At 33.5% G+C, this 18589-nt stretch overlaps 6 protein-coding genes and 1 long non-coding RNA gene across 7 annotated transcripts; 6 read left to right on the forward strand and 1 right to left on the reverse strand.

Annotated features, from left to right (window-relative positions):
• The first annotated feature begins 1158 nt into the window (after positions 1 to 1158).
• On the forward strand, positions 1159 to 1662 carry LOC108202370 (pectinesterase inhibitor). Its single transcript, XM_017370750.2, has one exon. It carries the CDS (start codon positions 1159 to 1161, stop codon positions 1660 to 1662), a length of 504 nt encoding a protein of 167 aa, XP_017226239.1.
• Positions 1663 to 3357: 1695 nt separating this feature from the next.
• On the forward strand, positions 3358 to 3858 carry LOC108201564 (pectinesterase inhibitor). The gene has a single exon (XM_017369855.2). The coding sequence runs from the start codon at positions 3358 to 3360 to the stop codon at positions 3856 to 3858; it is 501 nt and encodes a 166-aa protein (XP_017225344.1).
• A 2343-nt stretch (positions 3859 to 6201) lies between these two features.
• LOC108201565 (pectinesterase inhibitor) lies at positions 6202 to 6714 on the forward strand. The gene has a single exon (XM_017369856.1). The coding sequence runs from the start codon at positions 6202 to 6204 to the stop codon at positions 6712 to 6714; it is 513 nt and encodes a 170-aa protein (XP_017225345.1).
• Positions 6715 to 7499: 785 nt separating this feature from the next.
• Positions 7500 to 8018, forward strand: LOC108201566 (pectinesterase inhibitor 1). Its single transcript, XM_017369857.1, has one exon. It carries the CDS (start codon positions 7500 to 7502, stop codon positions 8016 to 8018), a length of 519 nt encoding a protein of 172 aa, XP_017225346.1.
• An 879-nt stretch (positions 8019 to 8897) lies between these two features.
• Positions 8898 to 10361, forward strand: LOC108200609 (histone-lysine N-methyltransferase ASHR2). The gene has a single exon (XM_017368827.2). It carries the CDS (start codon positions 9022 to 9024, stop codon positions 10204 to 10206), a length of 1185 nt encoding a protein of 394 aa, XP_017224316.1. The 5' UTR covers positions 8898 to 9021; the 3' UTR covers positions 10207 to 10361.
• Positions 10362 to 11505: 1144 nt separating this feature from the next.
• Positions 11506 to 12931, reverse strand: LOC108203169 (stress-response A/B barrel domain-containing protein HS1-like). Its single transcript, XM_017371941.2, has 2 exons — positions 12683 to 12931; positions 11506 to 11857 (listed from the first exon to the last, which is right to left on the reverse strand). Exons 1-2 carry the CDS (start codon positions 12808 to 12810, stop codon positions 11668 to 11670), a joined length of 318 nt encoding a protein of 105 aa, XP_017227430.1. The 5' UTR covers positions 12811 to 12931; the 3' UTR covers positions 11506 to 11667.
• Positions 12932 to 13069: 138 nt separating this feature from the next.
• On the forward strand, positions 13070 to 18086 carry LOC108203170 (uncharacterized). Its single transcript, XR_010287588.1, has 3 exons — positions 13070 to 13923; positions 14909 to 15875; positions 15959 to 18086. It is a non-coding gene; the product is annotated as an uncharacterized LOC108203170 (long non-coding RNA).
• Positions 18087 to 18589: the final 503 nt, after the last annotated feature.

Here is an 18589-nt window from a genome sequence, read left to right on the forward strand (position 1 = left end):
TTATAATTGATAAATAATTCACAGCTCAAACAGAAGCAATTTATTTGTAAACCAGGTAAAATAAAGAAAAATGCTAGGTAACTTAAAAATTATTGCTGATTTATTTGCGAATCCTACTTGGCAATGTTTGATTGGTCACACCAACATTGATAATAATAAAACTCTTGTACGCACCATCCAATTAAAATCATTAATCATTTATTACCATGTCATTTGAGAAAAATTTAGGAATATACCGGTTTTATTGGTATGATTGACTTGAATATATAGGCAAATTTCATTTGCTATTTAATAGATAGAATTTATGCACAGCTCAATCTGCTTCGAATTCAATTGTATCATCTTGCAGTAGTTCATGCAGAGTACATTGCCATCTAACATGTGATGCCAATCCCCCAGTTGAAAATCATATCAAACTTAGAAATGCCCAAATCAAAATCACTCTGCAATCTTAATATCACACTAACAATATCTCAAGAATCTTGAATGAGAAATCATCAAATCACATCACAATCTTACTGGACAGAAATAATTCAGGATTCAGGAGCATAAATTAAGAAATCAATAATGTTGAAAATAAACACAATCAGACCAACCAAATAAGGCTTCTAATACATGAGCTTTTAGCAAATCTTTGCAACTAATCCTCTTCCAGATTTGCCCCTGCATTAATGTGAATATCGATAACTTCCTCCTGATTGGCATCACTCTGATCACACAGTCCTTTACATTTTCTTCTGAATATTTCTCCTAAGTTTGCTATCATAATATTTTTAAGTTTTATCATAGTGTTCTGGAAGTTCTTAGATTAATGTATATTATTTGCTGAAATATAATTTTCAGCTCACAAAATTATATATTCATATTGTATATTGGATTTTTACATAATATCCATAACATTAAATGTAAAAAATTATTCAAGACAGGATTGATATCCAAATTAAATATTAAAATGATATATCTGAAAGGAATAGTATCCGAAATTAAATGTCAAGATGAAATATCTAGACATTGACATATAAGCATTCATGATGATATCGAAACCAGAATCCATTTATTATGATCTTTTATTTCTATGAGCCAAATCAGCTATATATTGATACCACTCTTGCTTTTGTAACTTCATAAACACAAACATTTTTACAAAAGAGATTGAGAATGGCCTTTTCTTATGCTATCAAGTGTCTAACTCTTTTAGTAGTTGCATTACTAATCACCATCTCATCGGCTGATCAAGCCTTAATCAAATCCATTTGTTCCAAAGCCCGCAACCAAGCTCTGTGTTACAACCTTTTCAAAAACTCAGGCAACTCTGATCGTGGTGGCCTCGGCCAAATCTCAACAAATGTAGCTCTGGGGAAAGCACAAACAACGCAAAATCTTGTCAAATCTCTTGCGGCAAAAGAGACTGATCCAAAGATAAAAGCTCAATACAATACATGCTTGGAGGTGTATGGTGATGCTTTGGACAACCTTAATGACTGCAAGCCAGCTTTCGCTAAAAATGACTTCAGTACAGCAAATATCAGGGCCTCGGCAGCTTATACTGATGTGGATACTTGTTCAGATGATGGTAAAAATGTAGCGCCGCAACTTAAAGCAGCAAATCAAGAAAATCAAGATTATATTGACGTAGTTTTGGCAGTTTCCAACATTCATTAGTCCCTAGTAACATATGATATGCAGGGCCACAGAGGTTATTTTTCATATTTGATGTGTATCAAGATGTCACTTTTGAAGAAGTTATTCAGTATTTTGAATTGAATTCTATTAATTCTCAATCATAAAATCTATTTTGTCTAATTGCTTAAAATATTTGTGCAACCAATCTACAAATAACATTTACTATGCAGATAGCAGGTAACAAAATACAGCTCTCTAAAATTAAGATGTTTATTCGCGAGCTAAGCTGGTGCTTCACTTGGTAAACAATCAACTGCAGAAACAATGTCATATTTACATTATAAGATCTGGATACTTCTTTGGGTGATGAAATTCCGCTCACTTTGACAATATATTCGACACATAAAAAGAATCCGGCGATTTCTGAGTATTTAATCCAGATTTCAATATATTGATCATAATCTCTAGATTTTAATTTTATTTTTTATGCCATGATCTCTGTATTTTAATTGATTGTGCGTGATTTTGATTTTATGAGGAATTTAGTGGGTTTAAGTTAAGATGTCGTGGTGTTGATATCCGGTCCATGGGATTAAAGCACAATCTTTCAAAATCTTGTGAATAATGAAGATATTTCTCGATTATACACTTAACAATCCCACAAAATTCATCATTTTATTAAATTAAAAAAAAAAAATCACCACCTTTTGAATATCATCACATTTTAATGGATTTTAAATAACTTTAATTGAATATCATAAGATTTCTAAGCATAATTTAAAATTTGGATCGAATACCAATAAGTCAAATTCCTAATCAAATACCTCAAGATTCTAATATTTTTTTTTAAAATTCGAACTAAATACACTTAAATTTCCATAATAAAAAATTCTTAAAAATCCCAACTAAAAGCGATTCATAAGAGCATCTCCAACCATGAAAACCCATTAGCTAAAAAGTGAGTTGTCATGCCAAAAATAAAAAATTTAGCCAACAATTTCAAAAGTTCACACTCCAACCATAGTGACCTGTTGTCTATAAATTTGGCCAACCTCCTATGGATGGCTAAATTTATCGAACCTCTACAGGTCTGTAAGAAATCTGTAGGAAAATTGCACATCATTTATTACCATATTGAACTGATATATTCTATTTTAAAAATTTAAAATATTAATAACATACTATTTTTATATTATAGCCAACCAATATAGCAAATACCATTGAAGCGAAATGTCTTACACTTTCAGCAAATTTTATATAACGTCTTACAGGTCCAATTTAGCCAACGATTAGTAGCCAACACCGTTGGAGATGCTCTAACACCCAAATTAACATTTCATTTTTGTCATAATGTTTTGGAATGTTCTTAGACTAATATTTATTATATTTGTTTGGTTTCACAGTTATAATTAAAAAGCTTGATTCAAATAGTATATTTGGATTTTCCATAGTATCCACAATATTAAATGTAAAAATGCATTTAAGAAAGAAATAATATCAAATTTTAATATTAGAATGATGTAACTGAAAAAAATAGTATTCGAAAGTAATGTCAGAATAACTTTTTCATATTCATAATATTACATTAAAATTCAAGCACGATATAGAAACAAAAACAAGAATTCATTTATGACAATTTTTTATTTCTATGAGCCAAACTAGCTATATATTGATACCACTCTTGCTAATGTAAAGACATAAACACAAACATTTTTTCAAGAAGAGAGATTAAGAATGGCCTTTTCTTATACTATCAAGTGTCTAACTCTTTTACTAGCTGCATCACTAATCACCATCTCATCGGCCGATCAAGCCTTAATCAAATCCATTTGCTCCAAAGCCCGCAACCAAGCTCTATGTTACAACATTTTTAAAAACTCAGGCAACGTTGATCGTGGTGGCCTCGGCCAAATATCAACAAATGTAGCTTTCGGGAAAGCACAAACAACGCTAAATCTTGTCAAATCGCTTGCGGCAAAAGAGACTAATCCAAAGATAAAAGGTCAATACAAAACATGTTTGGAGGTGTATGGTGATGCTTCGGACAATCTTAACGAGTGCAAGCCTGCTTTCGCTAAAAATGAATTCAGACTTGCGAATCTTAAGGCCTCGGCAGCTTATACTGATGTGGATACCTGTTCAGATGATGGTAAAAATATAGCGCCACAACTCAAAGCAGCAAATCAAGAAAATCAAGATTATATTGACGTAGTTATGGCAGTTTCCTATATTTAATTAGTCCCTGGTAAGTAGTAATATATGATATCTAGGACCACAAAAGATATTATTCATATTTGATGTGTATCAAAATGTCACTTCTGAAGAAGTTATGCAATATTTTGAATTGAATTCTATTAATTCTCTATCATGAAATCGATTTTTGTTTAATTTAATTGCTTAATATATATATACATGCAACCATTCTCAAAATATCATTTACTATGTAGATGGAAGATAACACAAAATATCTCTCTAATTAAATTTAAGATTTTTATTTGCGAGCAGAGCTGGTTCTTCACTTGGTAAATAATTAACTGCAGAAATGAACAATATCATTTTTAAATTATAAGATCTGAATATCATTTTTAAATTATAAGATCTTGATACTTCTTTTGATTATGAAATTGTGCTCACTTTGACAATATATTCACCCCATAGAAGGAATTTTCCGAGTTTATTTTGGTGAAATTTCGGTTCGCCTCTTGTATCATTGAGTTTGGACAAATTCAGGAGTATCGAATTAGAATTTCAAGGTATTGGTAATAATTTCTGAATTTTAGTTGATTGTATGTGATTTTTATTTTACAAGTAATTTAGTTGATTTAAGACAAAATATCGTAGTGTTGTTATACGGTTGTTGGGATTAAACCCCAATTTTTCAAAATCTAATGAATAATGATGAGATTTTTCAAAAGTATCTGAATTATATCACAAAATCCATCATTTTACGAAATTAAAAAATAATCAACCAGTTTTTGAATACCATAATACTTTAATGGATTTTAAATAATATTAATTGATTACGATAATATTTTTAAGTATAATTTAAAATTTTGAATATCATAGAACTTTTTAGATAATTGTAAGTCCTAGTTGAATATCTCAATATTCTAATATAATTTTACAAATTTGCACTCAATATACCTGATTTCAGGATGATTTTTTTTTAAATCCTAGTTTGAGTAATCGACAAATTGAATTTTTCTATCTTATTATAATTATCCATATTCGCCTATAATTTGTTTGATGCATGGGTAATTGTTAATATTAATAATTTAATGATGTGTATTTAATTAATAATTTATTTTAATATATTGCTGACGTGATTCAAACCTTAAGGGGCCGTTTGATTAGGGGTATTCAGGAAAGGGAAAGGTAATCAGCCTGATTGATTCCCTTTGTACGTGTTTGTTTTGTAAAAATTATCATTCCCTTTTCTCTTTTTTAGTAATAGGTTTACCCAATATTGCTCCTAACTCATTCCCCACCCCCAACTAGGTATTTGGATTCCCTTTCCTTACCTTTTTCCTATTTTGAGTTATAATTCATATTTTAAACAATTAAAATAAAAGATTATCATATAAAGTATTTTTAAGAATTAAAAATAATTTTTAATTTAGTTTTTTTGATTAAATATAAGTGTGACATAATTCACATGTTAATTTATTTTAAAAAATTAATAATATGGTTAAATAAATTATATTAATTTATTAGAATATAAATAAATTATCTTGTTATAAATTTGAATACATTTAACTCTTTTGAAATTATATAGTATTAAAAAAATCGAATATAAAATTAATCACACAAATTTTCATTCCGTTTCTGCAACAAAACCAAACAGGTAAAACAATTCAGGACCATTCCTTTCCTTTCTCCGCGTTTTCGTTTCTGGATTCCATTCCGTTTCTCTGGAGCGAACCAAACAGCCCCTAAGTCTGCACTACGTGGCATTGTAGTGAAATACATAAAATTCAATCTAACAATTTTTATCAATTTAGTTTAATTTAATTGATCTAATGATTATAATGTATTGTAGTGGGGACAGACTCCAATTCAGTGCCAGTTGAAACCCCTCTCTGAGCGCAATTAACTCAGACATAATAACGTAAGAGCACTGGGTAAATTTACTAGACTATGCAGCCCCTAAACAGAATGCATTGAAGAAACATATCTAAAGCAAAGACGAAACATCCCATTTATTATACTCCTTCCGTTTTGAAACATAGGTCGCTTAATTTTTGGCACACACTTTCAAGTCTTTTGACCGTATAGTTAAAATTGTTATTTTTAAAATTTTCTTTTTCCAAATTATAATATTAATCATATATTTTTATTCAAAAAAATAAAATTTTAAAAATAATGATTTTAACTATACGGTCAAAAGACTTCGAATTGTATGCCAAACAGTCAAACGATTTATATTTCAAAATAGATGGAGTAATTCTTAATAACTTTAAATCTGTAATAACGTAACTCTCTTCTGATATCCTTATTTTTTCCCACTATATAATGATGCCACTGGAGCCAATGTAAATACAATAACACACTCGATTTTTCATAAAGAAAGACAACGAGATGGCCATTTCTTATAGTTTCAAGTGGCTACCTCTTTTACTAGCTGCTGCATCACTAATCACCATCGCATCGGCTGATCAGGCCTTGATTAATTCCATTTGCTCCAAAACCCGCAACCAAGCTCTCTGTTTCCAGGTTTTCCAAAACTCTGCCAGCGCTGATCGCAGCGGCCTAGGAATAATCTCAACAAATGTAGCATGGATAAAAGCACAAGCAACTCTAAGTCTCGTCAATTCACTTGGGCGAAAGGAGCATGATCCAAGGATAAAGGGTCAATATAGAACATGCGCGGATGCGTATAGCAATGCATTGGACATGCTCAGGGAGTGCAAGACATTTTTCGGTAAAAATGACTTCAGTACCGCAAATGTGAGGGCCTCGGCAGCTGATACTGATGTGGATACTTGTTCTAATGATGGCACAAGTGTAGCACCAGAACTTAAAGCAGCAAATCAAGAAAATGGAGATTATATTGCCATAGTTTTGGCAGTTTCTAATGTTAGTTCGGTGTAAACTATGTTATTCTATATAAACATATCAAATTGTTACTTCTAACGAGGTAATCTTTTCAATGGGAATTTGTTTTTCGGATCTTTATTACACTCCTGGTGTTATTTAAAAAACAACTATCAATATGATAGATAGGAGAAAAGGCCCTGATAATAAACATAAATTGAGCATACTGCCGAGTCCAAAATTATAGTTTGGTAATTAGTATATCTTTCTTGCAATAATCAGTGAGTTCAGCACATTGTTCTTTCCAAAATATTAGATTATAGCTAGAATTAGTGAGCAACTGTACATATATTTATGTATCCTGAATTTTAGCTAAGAATCACAATAGAGATTAGCTCTTATATATTAACTACTGCTATAATCTAGGGATCCTGTACACTAATTCAAAATTATATATCCAAATGGCTTTGATTTTTCATATATGTATAACATATTTTTAGTACATTCTAGTTTAGGTTCATGGTTCGTATTATACTCCCTCCGTCCATTTTTAGTTGTCACATTTGACTTTTGACCAGTCAAATTGACTAAAGGAATCTAATATTTTATCAATTAATAAAATCTAAGAAATATATCACCGAAAATAACTTTTAATATGTAATTTTCAGTTTTGTAAGATTGACTTATAATGTTTGATTAAAAATTAGTCAATTTAACCTATAAAAATAAAAATGTGACAACTATTTCCTTACCTCTGTCCTAATGACCTCAAAATTTGCCTATATAATGATACCAATGCTAATGTAAACACATCAATTATCCTCAAACAGAGATAAACAGAAATGGCCTTTTCATATAGTTTCCCTTGGCTTCCTCTTCTCCTCCTAGTTGCTGTATCACTGACCACTACTGCATCGGCTGATCAAGCCTTAATTGATTCCATTTGCTCCACCACCAGCAACCAGACTCTCTGTCACCAAATTCTCAGCCCCTCCGTCAGTGCTGATCGTGCAGGCCTGGGAAAGATCGCCGTCGATGCAGCATTACAAAAAATACATAAATCGCAAAATCTCATCAGAAAAATTGACCATGAAAAAGCATATAACAAAACAAAGTATCAGTTTGATTCATGCTTGGAGGAATATGATGATGCATTGTCTTATCTTAAGGAGGCCAAGTTATATTTCGGTGAACACGTCTTCGAAGAAGCAAGTAGCCAGGCCTCGGCAGCTCTTACTATGATGACTACATGTTTAGATGATGCCCCAAGTGCACCACCAGAACTCACAGCAGCAATTAACGAATATAAAGCTTATCTTTGTATAGTTCTGGCAGTTGCCTATGTGCCTCGTAACGTATGATATCTGGTTTCTTTTCTTGTTATTCTAATATTACTATAATTATGTTCGCATTGATGAATAATTAGGGGATTGCTATCTGTCAAATGGAGGAGATTTACAATCTTTGATGCACCTTTAAACGTAATCTTATCTTGTTGTGCCCGTAATGTTTTATCATCAATTATTTCCCAAAAATTCTCCTAATTAAGCTAATATGGCACAGATCAGTATTTGAGAGGAAAGTTTTTGACTGCCCTGGCATTTTTGTTTATCACTTATTCTTGGTATGGATGTATATTTTCTCAACATTCAAATTTATGAGTGTACAAAGATTTCTGTATTGTAATAATAATACTTTGATGAAGGGAAGCGAAAACAAGACCAGGCCACCTCCTCCATTTTTATTATTATTTTGTAAGAAAGCCCCCTCCTATATTGATTTAAAAATGAATAATATCTCTCTTTTTAAATTATAGTATTTATTAATTTTTTTAAAGTTTTACCATTCCAATAACAGCATTGGTTTTAAGTTACAATTTCTGAATGATATTTATTCCTATTTACTATTATTTAATGCACTATTATAATTTGGAATTACACTACAGGAAATCTTCCCATTTTCAACCGTCAAAAACAAGTTGATAAACTTCATTTTCGACCATTTATGATTGAATTTAATTATATTCGACCATTCCATAGTTAATTAAAATTACGCAAATCAAAAATAGATAAACAATCGACATTAATTAATTAATTTTGACTGATATTTTCAAATAGACACAATCAAAAATACATTTTATTCGACTAAATTCAATTAGATATGAATATATATATTTTCGATCAAATAGGATAATTTAATTGACTCTTAATTTAAGCGGGGGTTATTTGGGCTTTGAAAGTTTGAAACCTTGGACCAAATCTAGGAACAGTTTCTAGTTGCTGCTTCACACTCACTCGTATCATTGGAAGCGTCCCCAAAACCCTAATTAAAACCCTAATTATTTCTCCTCAAATTCACCGGAAAATGTCGCCGGCGATCACCGTGACGGAGATTCAAGGCCGAGGAAGATCAGTAATCTCCACTCGTCCACTCAAAGCCGGTGAAATCATTCTCAAAGACTCCCCAATTCTCCTCTACTCCGCTCAATCTTTCGTATCAAAAACGCCTCATTATTTCTGCTCCAATTGCTTCAAATCAATCAATTCTCAGACCCCATCAGTTGTTTCCTGTCAATCTTGCTTGTCTTTCAATCAGTCTACTCTTTTTTGTAGTCCAGAGTGTCATTCTGTTGCTTTAGGCTCGTTTCATTCGCCTTGGGTTTGCGAAGCGTTGAGGCGCTTCGCGAACCCGCTGATTAGTCTTTATCCGGATAATTTGGAGATTCATTTGCAAGCGAGGTTTTTGGTTGCAGCTTTTTGTTTAGCTGTTAAGTCTCCGGAAAAGTTTGGTGCTCTTATGTCGTTGCAAGGGGAGGGTTTGGATAGTGATGAGGTTCGGTTTTTGTATTCGGTGGTTAAGGAAATTAGGCCTCCTGCTGAGGGTTTTGTGGTTTCGTTGGAGGTTGTAGCAGCATTGTTGGCGAAGGATAAGTTGAATGCGTTTGGATTGATGGAGCCATTTGAGGAGGATAAGGAGAGGGCGGTTAGGGCGTATGGGATTTATCTGAATGCATCGTTTTTTAATCATGATTGTCTTCCAAATGCGTGTAGGTTTGAGTATGTTGATAAGAATAGTGGTGATGATAATACGGATATGGTTATTAGGATGATTCATGATGTGCCGTCTGGGAGGGAGATTTGTTTGAGTTATTTTCCAGTGAATTTTAAGTATGTAGATAGGCAAAAGAGGTTATTGGAGGATTATGGTTTTAACTGTGAGTGTGATCGTTGTAAGGTTGAGGCAAATTGGTCAGATGATGATGAGGATGGTGCTGGTGATGGTAATGGTATGGTAGAAGAGGAGGAGGAATGGAATGAAGATGAGCAAATGGTGGAAGATGGCATGGCAGAAGAAGAGAGTGATGATCAGAATAATGATTTTCCACACGCGTATTTCTTTGTTAAGTACATGTGTAATAGAAACAGTTGCTGGGGTACTTTGGCTCCCCTGCCTCCACAACCCCTATCGGATTCATCTTCTGATTTGATGGAGTGCAGTGTTTGTGGGAACTTAACTAAAGACTCGTCAGAATTTAATGATGGAATCTAAGATTGAAGGACCAGAGGTGAGGATGTGAAGCAGTGTGTTTTGTTCAATTGCAGCTGATATCTCTTTATGTTTGAGGTAGGATTTTCTTTGGTGCGTATAGCACATCTTTGTAGAATGGTTATTTGTCTTTTTAAAAATTAATCCCTTGTGAGTATTATGAATTGTTTGTTCACATTAAATAATTTCTCTGCATTAAACAAGTTGGTACAGTTTAATAACATTAGAAATATGTTGTGAAAATTTACAAGAATCAGCTAACTATGCCACACTCTACACCAGGTACTGCCTTTGGTATGCAGTTTTGGTATCAAAATATATGAATCAGGAGCTGCAAATAGAGTGTTGGTGTCTAGTACTGCAAAATATATCAGTGTTGCTGCACTTCAATTTATAATTTTAAAAATATATGATTGTAGTTTGTCGGTATTTGTTTTTTGGTAGTGGTTTATGCTCACAATCTCGCTAATTTTAAAACATTAATATCATTCCATCTTTCGGAGCTCTATTAAGCAGACTCTACATAATTCCATATACCTTTCGTGGGATATGATCCAACATGGGTGTGAGAAACTATTGATCTTTCACGCTGCGACAGAATATTCCCGATCTTTCTTGTTGCAACTGGGCACCACACAGATTAAGGTGCGATTCGGTCTCTTTTCTTTTGAATGTGATTGCTTCTTGTGCCACAACATGATTAAATGAGAAAATAGTTTGTCTTGTTCTCTTTGTACCCTAAGTAGTTCAATGTCGCTTGTGATTCCAGTCATCCTTAAGAATTGCTGGCTTTCTCGGATGTGTGTATACCGGGTCTTTTACAGGTTCATGATCTAGGATTAATATTAAGCAAGCCAGAAGTATGAAGTATTTCAAGTTTAACTGGTAAACTTAGAGGAAGTGATTTGAGAATTGAAATTAGGCTCATGTTCGAATGAAAATACCTCTTTATCGCCAGGGGACCTGGCCCTCAAACAGACTAGTTAGTGCTTTTATCCATATCATTCTTGTGATTCAAAAATTGGGAAAAGGTAATTTTATTATTATTGCATGCTTGGCTACTAGACTTCCATTACTTACATGTTTTGCTTGGAGTCATTGTCATTAATATTATTGGACTGCCAACAGCATGTTTAGAAGAAATGAGCCATGGTGAATGATACTACTAGTTAAACACTAGTGCAGTTGGTTAAAATTAATTCAGCCTAGAACCTGCAGACTGCAGTAGGTGCAATCTTGTCAGTATTCCAAGATTGAATATGTAACTGAAACTCTTTTAACCGAACTACTACTCAGAAACACTAGTGTAGTATATGACTTTATTCAGAAAGAGATTCCTCGTTTACAACAATTCAAGTTCCGAGATGATAGTTTCGACAAAGTACATACAGTAAAATCCAGAAAAACACACATAAAATTAACAGAAGTCGGAAAACAATGGATAGTCAGTGCCCTCCATTCAGCTCAGGGCTGAACAGCAGCGGGTTTGTAATCAATGACTATTACTTTCTCTAGTTTAGGGACGAAAATATTTGCAAACTCCACATGGTGAGGATGAGCTCCATATTCCGCAATACCTTCTAAGCTATCAAAGGTCGACTCAAACACATGGGTGAAACCTTGGTGCAAGTTCTCTGTGCTCAAATCCTTGCCCCTACAGCATAATAGTACAGATTTCTATTACCTTGTTTCTACAAATAGAGATGAAACTTTTGAGCAAGATAAGCTATAATTAGATCTACAGTGAGATACTTCTAAAGTCATTGCTTAATAAGACACTCTAGTATATGAATCAGTTTAGATGCTCCTATCCTAGCCCCTGAAATGTTTAGTTAGATATTCACAGGGAATTTGGAGTTTAGAATAACTCCGACAGTCTCCCAACTTAAAAAGAACACATTTGTAATTTCTTGAGTATGAGAGAAGTCCTGACTAAACAAGCAGTTTAGACACCTGATAACATATACACACCTAAAATAAAAAATAATTACACCCTGTGTTTGCGTGTCTATTCCGTTACTGAAACTACCATTACGTCCACGAAAATATTAAGTCAACTTTAGTTGATCTTATTTATCCTGCATTTTCCTTTAAAAAAAAGCAACCGTATTTTGTAAATATTAATCTGCAAAATTTGTGTTCTTGAATTCTAGAGGATTAAACAAGTTTTCAGTCATGTTGTCGGTGTTTGTTTTAAGAGTTGGAGCAATAACAAAACATTTTCGATACAAAAAATGGACCTCAATAGCCATCGGATCATCCGCAATCAGTCGGAAGCAAGTAGAATATGTATTTACCACAATTTCAAATCCTCAATGCCTTAATTTTGAGGAAATGAGGATCAGATCATGGGTTTATTAATTTTTGGATACGAACAAGTACATATATTAATAATCAAGCAAACTGACACAAAATATAAAGATAATAGAAATTAAATCAATAACAAAAAAAGAAGAAGCAAGGGTAGGTGAGTAGATACCAGTGAAAAGATTTCATGGTGGGAACGAGAGAGACGAGATTGGCAAAGCCCTTGATGAGACTCTCGATTTCTTGAGGGGTGGTGTCTTCTCTGAATTTTACTACAAGTATGTGCTTAAACTCTCCCATATCTTTTTGCCTTTCTGTTCTTAGACTTCTAGCTCTGTGTATATGTGTCTGTGTAATCTAGAGTTGGATCCGAGACACTTCAGTTCAACTGGTGCTACTTATGGGCAGCGCTCCCTGCATACATAATTACATATGGCATTGACTGTTTACCTAACCCACAGTTCGTGGGCCGTTGAATGAATATCCACCGGCCAGACGAAAATTATAAGTTTTCGTTGGATGAAAATCCACCGGCCAGGCGAAGATTATAACCTCGTCCAGCGCTTTTTTAGCGCTGGACGAGATCCGTCCAACAGTAAAAAAAACTGTACATATTAAACTTTTATTTTAATCTTGGCCGCTGGATATTCATACAACGGCAAACTGATTCGGTGGGGTTTGAGTTTTGATTATTAGATTTGTGTTATTTCTTTTTCTTTTTGAATTAATTTCTGAGTTGTTTTTGTAATAAATTGGTTTATATTGTTTAGAATAATCGATTATCATTGGTATATGTTTTGTGAGACGAAGAGTTAAATGGGAAAAACTTTAAAATAAAAAATACCGGATGATACCTGCATATATGTAAAAAAATATAGAGTTAAATTTTAGTTTTTTTTATGACACTATGTCTGATTTTTTGATTGTCAGGGATTTGAAAGTAATGTTTAATTGTTGGGTATTTATCAAATATACATCTTTTTAACATTTTAATTGCAATAATACAATCTTTACCTAAAAATTGCAGATTTACTTTTTTTTTAAAAAAATAACATAACTATTTGCACTTATACGGCTCCCCTCACCCACCCAAAACCCTACGCGCCTCCTCTTGCTCCAGGCCTCTCTTCTCTGTCTCTCTCTTCCGCTTCCATCTCTCATCTCTTCGCTCTCTCTCTATTTCCTTCTCCTCGCTCTTTTATCCTTCTTTTTCTTTGTCTCATTTTTTTCATTATCAGTTCCATCAAACTTCAATTGATAAGATAAATTGTTGATTAGGATATCAGATCTTGGGTAAATCAAATTGATTCCAAAAAATGATAAATACATGAGAAAGATGGAGGACACGAATCAAGAGAAGTGAAGAAGGCCGGAGTGGAAGCTTCCAAAAGTGGCTGCTCGTGTTGATTTTAGGTGCTCAGGATAAGCTTTTGTTTCTTTTTATGCTTTATCTCTCTAGAAAGTTTTGGTTGGTGACGGTTGTTTGTGGTTGCAATACTAGTTGATTTTGCTTTTGACCCCGCAGGGGCATTTGTTTTTTTGTCTTTGCAACTCATTGCAACTTATTATGCAATTTAATATAATTTTTACAGTTTTTTTTTTAAAAGTTACATATGTAGTTGCAAGTATGGTTGCTCGTAGTTGCAGATTTGGTTGCATATGCAAAATTGTATTTTTGCAAAAAAAAAAAATTGAATAATAGTATTTTTGCAATTTGTTTTAAAAAATGACAGTATTTTTGCAAAATTTCTTTTTGACTTGGGTATTTATGAAAAAAGCCCTTTATTGTTTATGTAGTGTATTATGATGGAAACATAAAAAGTAAATAAATTATTTTTTGATTATTTAATCAGATAAAAGAAAAGGATTTTCAAATTAGTCACAGCTGAAAAAAGCGATAAGACAAAAGGATTTTTATCAAATATTCTGATGTCTGAGATGGGATCATGTAATTTTTCGATTTAACAATGTGAGCTCGTGCTGAGAAAGTGTGAAAATATTAGTACAGCCGACAGCCCTCTTGTAGTCTTAAGTCAACTGTTGTGAGCTGTTGATGCAGTCATTGGGGTGCATCGTGGGTTTGGGGTAAAATTAGAGGTTTGAGGTGTTTTAGAGGTTTGACTATTTCAATCCGCTAATGTTAGTGTTCAGTAGTTAGCGGATTGAAATAGAGGTTTGAGCTCGAAAAGCTAATTTTCAAAAAGCTAGTTTGAAGAGCTTTTTGGGTTAGCGGTTTGGGTATGTGTCACAAAAAGCTCATCAAACAGCTATTTACCAAATAGTTTTACAAGGAACCGCTAATTCAATCCGCTAGTCAAAACATCTTTTTAAATCAACTAGTCAAAATATCTAATTCAATCCGTTAACAGCTAACCGCTAACCGTTAATTCTCAAACAGGGCCAAAGCCTCTACTCTCCGACTTGCAAAAGGGACGACTCCTAAATTAATATACTCCAATAATATGCATGATCCAAGTATCTCGAATAAGTCTTTCTTCGGTCCCAGACCAACTCATAGGTGTTGATATATTATTGTTAGTTTTGGCATTATGTTCATGTAATCTTTGTATCTTTGGTATTAACAGGGAATTCATATAAAATGAATCTAATAATTTTTTATTAAATTTTTTAACATTTTCATGTACATTACTTAAAAAACACTCTAATTTGAAGGGAAAATTAACTATTATTTATATGAATATATTTCTTCAAATTAAAAATTATATCAGCGTTTTCTTCTTAAATTGAAAACGTTATATTATTTAGCGTTAATAACGAGTATTTTGAGGTCATTTTTTATAACTCTGTTATTCAACTTATTCTGGACATTACTTCCAGATTTTGTAAAATCTGGGACCATTTTTCATTGCATGCATCCTATTGTCCTTGATTGCCATCTTTATATTTATATAAAGGAGGTTCCTCCCACGCTGACGTGGCAGGCCCCTGCAGCCTTCTTTCAAATTCTGTGATTTTCTGGATTTTTGCTATTTAATAATCACAATTTTTTAAAATTGCATATTTTTTTAAAGCTAGCTGAAGAGTTACTGGATTCATGACTTTTTAGTGTCCTGTATATCAAACGCCTTGATAAACCCCGCAGCATCGAAAACCCCTTCGCCCAACTCGGCTCAATCTCTCTCAAACTTCAAAGATGCAATCGCAGCCCTACAGCAAAGCGCCCGAGACAGAGAGAGAGAGACAGGAGATGATTGTATATTGGGTCGCCACATTGATTTGGATATACTGATAATCTCTTTTTTCCTCTCAAGCTTACAAAATTTTGTCAATGTTTTTTTTATTGTGATTCAGTGTGCTGGAGGTTCATATGGAGCTGGCAATGCTATGCAAGATGAAATTTCCAAGTAAGATCACCTTCCTCTTTATCCTATTGCAATATGATATCTATAAGTTCTTATGCAGCAACTATTTTTCTTGCTGATGACAGGGATCATCTTAAGCATGTCTTGGAATATCGAAAATCTGTACTCCAGAAAGAAGAGGCGATGGCTTGCATTAATCAGGTTTTATTCTTCCAGTTTTTTTTTTTTGGCCTCCCACTTCCTTCATGTATATTTCACGGTTATTGTAAAAAGGGTCATATGTTCCGGTCCATTTCTGCAAGTATTATAGAGACAAGTCTATAATGTAGTTATTTGCAAACTTCTGGCCTCCTGAACTCGAAATTGAAATTTTATTTGGCCTATGATTTTTTGAGAAGATGGCATATGGGAATGGCCTCAAGCTCTGCTGTTCATGATTCCTCAATTGCGGGGCATTGAGCCTCGGTTCTCTGAGGGGCATGATCAGGTTATGTGGATTTCGAAAGAAGAAAAGCAAGTAAATTTTAGTATTAATCAAGTCTGGGAGGATATTAGGCTGAGAAATTCCAAAGTGATATGGTGGCATTTGATTCGGTTTGCTAAAAGTATTCCTAAACATTGTTTCACTTTTTGGCTAGCTGTCCGGGATCGACTGCTTACGCAAGATCGCCTTAAATTTTGGCAAATTCATAGAAGTGCTGCGTTTAGTTTTTGTGGAGGTCTTGGATAATTTGTTTTTTCAGTGTGGTTTTTGTCTTAATGTATTAAGGGCTTTTCAATTGAGAGGTTATTGTTTGTTGTACAAAGGGTGCTGGGAGGAGTTTATTCGAGCTTCAGCTGTTACTTGGCAGCAGGGGCGTCTCCAGGATTTCGGAGGCCCTAGTAATATACTACAAAGAATCAAAAATATGTAGTATCTAGTATAGAAAATTAATTTTGAATTAAAAATCTCAAAGTAGAGAAGAATTGAAGAGATCACTATATATTATCTTTGCTGGCATGCTGCTCTGGTTCTATATCTGCTCAATTGAGCGTATTAGGTTTTCTACTTTTTGGATATATTAAAGACTTAAAGTGATTTAAAATATTGAAAAACATTATATTTTATTGGGCTTTTATCTATTTTTTATTTTATTACATGAGCCTAAAGTTAAATGACTGTATATATAGGAGGCCCCTGTATGGATGGAGGCCCTAGGCAAATAGATGGGAAGACTCCCCCTGAAGACGCCTCTGCTTGGCAGGGTAAATCGTTGCATGTTTTGGTCAATGAACTGGTTTTAGCATCTATAATACTACTCCATCTCTGGCATGAACGAAATAGAAGATTATTTGTGGGGCAGATTATTCAGTTGTTAATTCTCCGAGGGTGAGAGAAGAGATGTTAAGTTGGGGTTTAAATCCTGAGCTCCTTTCAATCCAATTGTGTTGATATGGAGGACTTTATTTTTCTGCTGGAAATTCGCTCTAGGAGTCAAGGACATAATTCTGGTCTGTATGTCTGGGATTTTGTGTTTGTTGTTGCTTGTTGGATTTGGCTGTTGAGAGTTATATTTTGCTATAATTTTTGGGTCTTAACGTGCTATTTATTAGAGCACTGTCGTAGGTTATTGGGTCTGCAGATCTCAGTTTGCTTGCAAGGTCTTTCTCAGTCACCTCTTTGGAATGCTCGAGCTTTTTTGTTTGGGTGCCGATGTCGTTGCTACGTTTTGGAGTTCTTTAGTCTGGGAGTTTCTGGCTTGGTGTTGCTGTTGTAATCTGGGTTTGTTTAATTTGTATGGAAGTTGCTGTTTTAAGTTGGGAGTGTGGTACAGATTTAGGAGTGAATTTTGGTTGTTGTTGTTCGTGTGTTTGGTTGTTTTCCGGATGAAGGTTTTATTGGCAGGGGATGTGGTTTTTGCTTTGCGGCTGGGTGTGTGTTTTATATCAGTTTCCTGCTGCTGTCTGAATCTAGGATTTTTTCCAGTTTGCATCACAGAGGTTAGTTGCAGATGCTGCAGGTAGAAGGTTATGGTTTTTATTCTGTAGGCTTGCAGCGATCAGACGTTGTACTGGCAGTGTGGTCCTGTCTTCCTATCTTATTTCGGCAAATCTGTTGGTGCCTGAATTGGGTGGGGATAGCATTTACCTTGGGTTGTAATATTGGTAAGGGATTGCCGTGGCTTATAAAGTTTTTTAATTGCTGAATGGGTGCGGTTATTTATATTGATTTGTCTCGAATTTTAATTTATTATATACTTTTCATTGTGATCAGTTTAATAAGTCGTCTTTGTTCTTTTTATAGTGAATAAGAATGTAAAAAATGCAGCATGTTTACACGTGAAGATGCTATCAAGAGAGCTGATTTTGAATCTCAAAGACTCTTTATCCTATTTTCCTATACTTTATTTTTGTTTGTATGTCAAGGATTTAAATTAAATTAGATATATGTTTCTAATTTTAACAAGCGTTAAAGGTTTAGTTTTAAAGGAAGTTATATTTTCTTATATTCCAACGACAAATATAAAATTGCTTCAAAAAAAAGTATATAAAATGAAAGAATCCAGAAATTATAGATAATAAAGATCTTTTAATTAGATATATGTTTCTTTTAATAGGTGTTGAAGGTTTAACTTCAAAGGAAGTTATATTTTCTTATATCTCAACAACAAATATAAAATGAAAGAATCCAGAAATTATAGATAATAAAGATTTTTTAAAATATTTTTTGTTTTATATTTTCTCACTCGCGCGGAGCGCGTTTTCTTCCCTAGTTA

This window comes from Daucus carota, chromosome 9 (genome assembly GCF_001625215.2).
Source record: "Daucus carota subsp. sativus chromosome 9, DH1 v3.0, whole genome shotgun sequence".
NCBI classification, from domain to species: domain Eukaryota; kingdom Viridiplantae; phylum Streptophyta; class Magnoliopsida; order Apiales; family Apiaceae; genus Daucus; species Daucus carota.

Excerpts from the sequence above, each read along its gene's own strand:
- LOC108202370 (XM_017370750.2), top strand. The coding sequence starts at position 1,159 with ATGGCCTTTTCTTATGCTATCAAGTGTCTAACTCTTTTAGTAGTTGCA.
- LOC108201564 (XM_017369855.2), top strand. The coding sequence starts at position 3,358 with ATGGCCTTTTCTTATACTATCAAGTGTCTAACTCTTTTACTAGCTGCA.
- LOC108201565 (XM_017369856.1), top strand. The coding sequence starts at position 6,202 with ATGGCCATTTCTTATAGTTTCAAGTGGCTACCTCTTTTACTAGCTGCT.
- LOC108201566 (XM_017369857.1), top strand. The coding sequence starts at position 7,500 with ATGGCCTTTTCATATAGTTTCCCTTGGCTTCCTCTTCTCCTCCTAGTT.
- LOC108200609 (XM_017368827.2), top strand. The coding sequence starts at position 9,022 with ATGTCGCCGGCGATCACCGTGACGGAGATTCAAGGCCGAGGAAGATCA.
- LOC108203169 (XM_017371941.2), bottom strand. The coding sequence starts at position 12,810 with ATGGGAGAGTTTAAGCACATACTTGTAGTAAAATTCAGAGAAGACACC. Across the intron at positions 11,858-12,682 it reads ACCATGAAATCTTTTCACTG|GGGCAAGGATTTGAGCACAG; the intron begins GTATCTACTCAC and ends ATTATGCTGTAG.